This window comes from Tasmannia lanceolata, unplaced genomic scaffold (assembly GCF_043159265.1).
Source record: "Tasmannia lanceolata isolate RefF3 unplaced genomic scaffold, GAP_Taslan_0.1 ptg000013l, whole genome shotgun sequence".
NCBI classification, from domain to species: Eukaryota; Viridiplantae; Streptophyta; class Magnoliopsida; order Canellales; family Winteraceae; genus Tasmannia; species Tasmannia lanceolata.
In genome coordinates this window covers 18,536,750-18,542,857 of record NW_027518690.1, presented here as the reverse complement: position 1 = coordinate 18,542,857, position 6,108 = coordinate 18,536,750, and the positions used below count along the sequence as shown (strand labels likewise).

General features: G+C 36.3%; 1 protein-coding gene across 1 annotated transcript in view; it reads right to left on the bottom strand.

The window, feature by feature from the left end:
- Positions 1-538: 538 nt before the first annotated feature.
- LOC143889922 (ADP-ribosylation factor GTPase-activating protein AGD3-like) overlaps positions 539-6,108 on the bottom strand; it is a 105,407-nt gene continuing 99,837 nt past the window's right edge. Inside the window, exon 19 of the mRNA XM_077394324.1 lies at positions 539-952. Within this exon, the coding sequence (XP_077250439.1) occupies positions 835-952 (118 nt within the window). The 3' untranslated portion in view covers positions 539-834. The remainder of the gene's footprint in view (positions 953-6,108) is intronic.

Sequence of the window (6,108 nt, the reverse complement as noted above, 5' to 3'; positions counted from 1 at the left end):
GAACAAATTGTGAGTCCAAAACTGATTATTGGACTCAAATTAACATTTAATTTTGAGTGAAATGATACCCACAACTGGTTCTCAAAATCCAAAACATACATGGGCCAAGAATTCCCACATGAAATACATTTATGGGACGATGCAAAATCTTGGCCGTTCATCCAATGGCCATCCCCTGTACATAAATGCATTCACTCAAAAAATCATTCCATCAATGGCCCACATTCAAGAAACAAGAGTGACAACAGCCCCTAAGTGTCATCGAATCATATTTACCTGAATCTAAAGCATTAAGGTTGTCTTTGCAACCATTATTGAAAGGGCCTTCTCTGTTTTTTTTGTTTTTATGGGTGGGGAGAATGAAAAAAGCTGAAAATCCCGGTTTTCTCCTCTCGCATGCCACTAAAAATGAGATTCTTCGGAGCCACTAGGAGTGACAAAAGCCTTGCCAAACTATCTGCTTTCAAGCCAATGATGGAACTGTTACAGTGAAATGTTTATCATCCAAACAATGCCTGAACACATTATAAAAGAAGGCTTGGGCAAACCAAAGGAAACTTTCCATAACGATAGGAATCACCAATGTACAAAAAACACAATGCCTGCTGGTTGCAAACTGCAAACCAAACAAAAACCAAACCCGAAAAAAAAACCAGACACCTTACATTACAAAGCCCCCGAAAACCCTACCCACTATCCTAAACCAAAGCCACTTACAACTGATAATAGCAAATGAATCAGCTGAAAGTTCTGAATTACAATCGTACAGCAATCATACCTATCTAGTACAACTTCCCGGCTTTGTTGTGATCGACCTTGGTCCATCTAATGGCGTTATCTGTTTGGGTCTGCCAACAGGAGGAGAACCTCGTCATCAGTAATGGTTCTGGCCTCCATTGCACGCTGTAGGGGAGTTTTTCCTTCCTTGTCAGCAGCTTGTGTGTCGGCTCCCCTGCAAGAGAACCCACGTTGGAAATCAATGAGCAGATACACGAAATCAGACTCCTATAAACATAGTAGAGTTCTCAGAAAGAAAAACATCTTCCCTAGATAAAAAATGTTGAACCAGCATAAAACATTCTTTTTAAGTTTTTTAAAGAAATAATTTCAAGTATGTCATATTTTTCGATAAATAAGAAGTTTTTTATGAAGCTATAGAAGTTTATAGGAGAGGAGACTGCTCAACCCTATAGATATGAGGAGCACTTCCCTGCATTCTTGGCTAAACTAAAAGGGGAGGGTGTGAGTTATCTCTCTCTTTTCTTCTTTTTCTTCGATACACAAGCTGGCTTGAACCCACAAACTTGTGGTTGCAGCAAGACACCAGATCCCAGCCAAACCTTGAAGTGGCTGCCTAGGTTCCTATTGTAAATATTTGACAATTGTGTATAAATGACAAGGGCATATTTAAGCAGAGTTGGCATTTCTCAAAGGAAAACTAAGTGAATGGAATGATAAATTCTATTCCCTGCCAGAAAATAGCCCGCTAGATGTCAATAAGGGTTGCTTTATCATTAATGATACTCATAATCCAGGCAACCTAATATAATTCCAACAGCATCAATTTTTTATTATGAGATGTCAACTACCAGATCCTCCTGAGATTGCTGCAAGTAAGGTTGCTTCCAGAAGGTATGTTCTAGAACCCGAGGAAGGTAAGTTCTAGAACCTGAGGGGGACCAAAAGTCATTTCCTTGATGTTGTCTAAGTTTCTAGTGGCTTTTAAATTTCTTATAGGAGGCTGCAAAGTTCTTGATCTTTTTCTTTCTTTCTTTTTTAGAAGGGACATGAAAATACGAAAATTATATGTTTCCTAAAAAATCGTTTTAACTTAAGATTATTAGCATAAGAATTAAAAACATAATATATTTAATGAGCTTATGAATTAGAAACATGATATATTTAATATCAGGATTTTTCACGCGACCACCAGTTTAATTAGACAATATACTATTTAAAGAAACAAAATTCATTGAATCTGCAATGAAACTGCACACACACACACACACAACATATATATATATATATATATATATATATATATATATATATATGAGAATAGAGTTCCTAAGGTGTCACCTCATATAGCTTCTATGAGGTGGCGCTTAAAAACATAAGCGGCCCACTTTGTTTGGATGATCCAAAGCATTCATATGATAGACCCTCAACTTCATAGGATCATCCTAACCCTTCCATTTGTGGAGGTTGAAATGGATGGGTATAAACCTCCATAAATCTGCCCATTTTTAACCTCCATAAATGGAAGGGTTAGAAGGGACATGAAAATACGAAAATTATATGTTTCCTAAAAAATCGTTTTAACTTAAGATTATTAGCATAAGAATTAAAAACATAATATATTTAATGAGCTTATGAATTAGAAACATGATATATTTAATATCAGGATTTTTCACGTGACCACCAGTTTAATTAGACAATATACTATTTAAAGAAACAAAATTCATTGAATCTGCAATGAAACTGCACACACACACACACAACATATATATATATATATATATATATATATATATATATATATATATATATATATATATATTATATATGTATATATGAGAATAGAGTTCCTAAGGTGTCACCTCATATAGCTTATATGAGGTGGCGCTTAAAAACATAAGCGGCCCACTTTGTTTGGATGATCCAAAGCATTCATATGATAGACCCTCAACTTCATAGGATCATCCTAACCCTTCCATTTGTGGAGGTTGAAATGGATGGGTATAAACCTCCATAAATCTGCTCATTTTTAACCTCCATAAATGGAAGGGTTAGGATGATCCTATGGACCTGATTTTTTGTAGGCACCATATCCATCTAAGGGCCTTTCAAATGAGTGGTTTCGATCACCCAAAAAATGTGGGCCCCTTATGTTTTGTGAGCGCCACCTCATATAAGCTATATGAGGTGACACCTTAGGAACTCTATTCTCATATATATATATATATATATATATATATATATATATATATGTGTGTGTGTGTGTGTGGAGATTATTTTTTCACCCCCCCCCCCCCCCCGTAGGATTATGCGGGCCCCCTGTTAAAGTGATTTGAAGGCAAAATGTGTTAAACGCTGCCCACAATTCACATTAAAAGGGGGGCGCATAATCCTACCGAGGGGGTGAAAAAATCATGTCCCATATATATATATATATATATATATATATATATATATATATATATATATATATATATATATATATATATACTAGTAAAAAACTCCGTGCGATGCCGACAAAGAACTATACGGACCACATCACAAGTTGATCCAAACCGTCCATGTGATGAAACACAACATAAATAGGTTGTGCCCCAAAAATCATTTTCATAGGCTGATCCTAGCCTTCCAATCTTATAGAGGTTTCCATAATATGTTGTTCCTCTTAAATCGGATGGTTAAGATCACCCCATAGTTTTTTATTAAAAAAGCATAAAAGAGGGGGGTAGGATTGAAATTCTGTGGCTTTAATGGGTGTCTTTGTTAAAAAGCATAAAGGAGGGGGTAGGATTGAAAATATGTGTGTTGAATGGGTGCCTTTGTTAAAAAAAGTCAAAAGAAGTGATGTGTAATTCGACAAAAAAATTCTCTTATTTTCTCTTCTACTATATATATATATATATATATATATATATATATATATATATATATATATATATATATATGAGAAAACGGTTCCTACACATATGTGTAGATAAGTTATCTACACACTAGCTTAAAATACAGTGGGAGCCACATTATTTGGGTGATCCAAACCATTCATTTTTAAGGCCCTCACATAGATAGGGTGTCCACAAAAAATCAGATCCATAAGATCATCCTAACCATTCGAACTGTGGAGGCAAAAAATGGACTAATTTGTGAAGGTTTAAAGACATCCATTTTACCTCCACAAATCGTAGGGTTGGGATGATCCTATGGATCTGATTTTTTGTAGACACCCTATCTATGCGAGGGCCTTTAAAATGGATGGTTTGGATCACCCAAACAATGTGGGCCCCCATTGTATTTTAAGCTAGTGTGTAGAGAACTCTCTACACATATGTGTAGGAACCGTTTTCTCTATATATATATATATAGTCCGTACTACAGATTAAAGAATACAGGGCACTAGTGGTAGGGGATGTAATCTCCTACAAATTAGTCATGAAAACAGTTTAGACCAATATACTCTTCTACCCAACATATCCAACTATGTCCTTAGCTTCTAGAATGTGCCTAAATGAAGAATTCAATTTTCCACTAAAACCGAAAAATTTGTGTTACAGTAGTGGCCAACTTCTATGCAGTCACAAATAGCTCTCTGGAATTTCTCAGGAACGGAAGATATCAGGAGATTTTAAACGTTTATATCAGGAAAAAACTGAGAAAAAAATATAGGAATGTATGAAAATAAAATCTCTATCAGGCATATCAGGAACATATCCACTAATGATAGGTATGACATTAGCAGTTTCGCACTTCTGGGCTGTGCTTGCAACTAAGAATTCAAAATTTCACCAGAACCGATATAATAGTGGTCAACTTCTATTCATAGTCATAAATATCTGTCTTGGGAATTTCTCAGCAAGGGAAGATATCGAGAGAGTTTAATCTTGTGTATTTTGGGTTTATATAGGAAAAACTGAAATAATGAAAAATACATAAAAATGTAACACAGTCATTAGCACTTCTACAATATGTCTAAACGAAAAATTCAATTCCCCACAAAAAACTTTTTTTTTTTTTTTTGGAAATGGGCCAAAACCAATAATTTATGAGACAATAGTAGCCAAATTCAATGCATAATCACAAACATCTGGTCAGATTTTAAGATATATTATTGGGGAAAACTGAAAAAGTGAAAAAAAAAAGGTAAAAAAAATGAGTGTTGCTCTATGTAAATTTGATAGGGTCCATCATTGGATGACCCTAACACCATATATGGTAATTACCTGTAAGCAAGCTTTATAAATAAGATGTGTTCATGGGGTTGGGTGCTATCCCACACATATTTTCTCTTCTTTTGTTGTGTATGTCTTGTATTCTAGCATTATACAGACCCTGACGGACTAATATGCGCGACGCACATCCTGACAGACTAATGTGCGCGACGCATTCTGTTTGGTTGCCAAAAGCCGGGAGATACCAGGGGTGTTTAAGGTTTTTGGAGTACCACGTCAGCCCCATTCCTTGTTTGGTTGCCAATTAAAATCACAAACATGATGCGTCTCCTGGCCCTGACGGTAGGCTGTCGACAACTTGTCGACTAAGATGGCACCCAAACGGCATCCCTAAAAAATTTCACAAATTTGGTGATTTTCTTCAAAAAAACCCTTGGTATTCGTTCTAAGAGTTCTCTCCGAACCACCCCTGGCCAGCCCTTCCTCTCGCCCCCTCATGCCAGCCCCTTCGCCCACTCAGGAAGAACCATCCATCTCCGCCTGCACCCTCCGCCCGTGTTAGAATAGGTTATTGTAGCTAATCGTTAGAAAGGGAATGGACGCGAGAATGTCATTTAGAAATTAATTTACCCATTTTTGTCTTTTTTAGTTTTTTATTCCCTACATCCCACACTTACCCCTAACCAAGCAGTGAAAACCCTGGGTATGTCCCAGGGATTCCCAATTCGTATCTCTTCCCTGAACTTTGCCTATCCCTTTAAACTGCATCCAAACAGACCGTAAAGGGTGTCTCGGCAAATTTCTTGATGTAGTAGCATTGATACATAAGCCAAATATTAAGGTTACGGGTAGCTAGGTTTTCTTTGTATTCTCTTGGCCAAGAAGAAGAGTTTGTAATACTAATACCGAGATATTGAAAACTCTACTCCCGTGGACGTAGGGACACTGCTGAACCATGTAAATTTTGTGTTTTCTTGTATGATTCTGTTTTTTTTGCATTGTTACCTCATGTTGGATCCTTGTTAAGAAGGTACTTCTCAGTTTTTCTCTACCTCCTATGTCTCTCCTCTTCTGTTCCTTCTTCCTCTACTCTTCTTACATGTACAAGATCATGGTGGTAGCAACAATAGCATAAGACATAACTTACTCCTTTTTGTATAAAAGAGTAATACGTTTTTCATTATTCTACAAATGAGCATCATGTTGT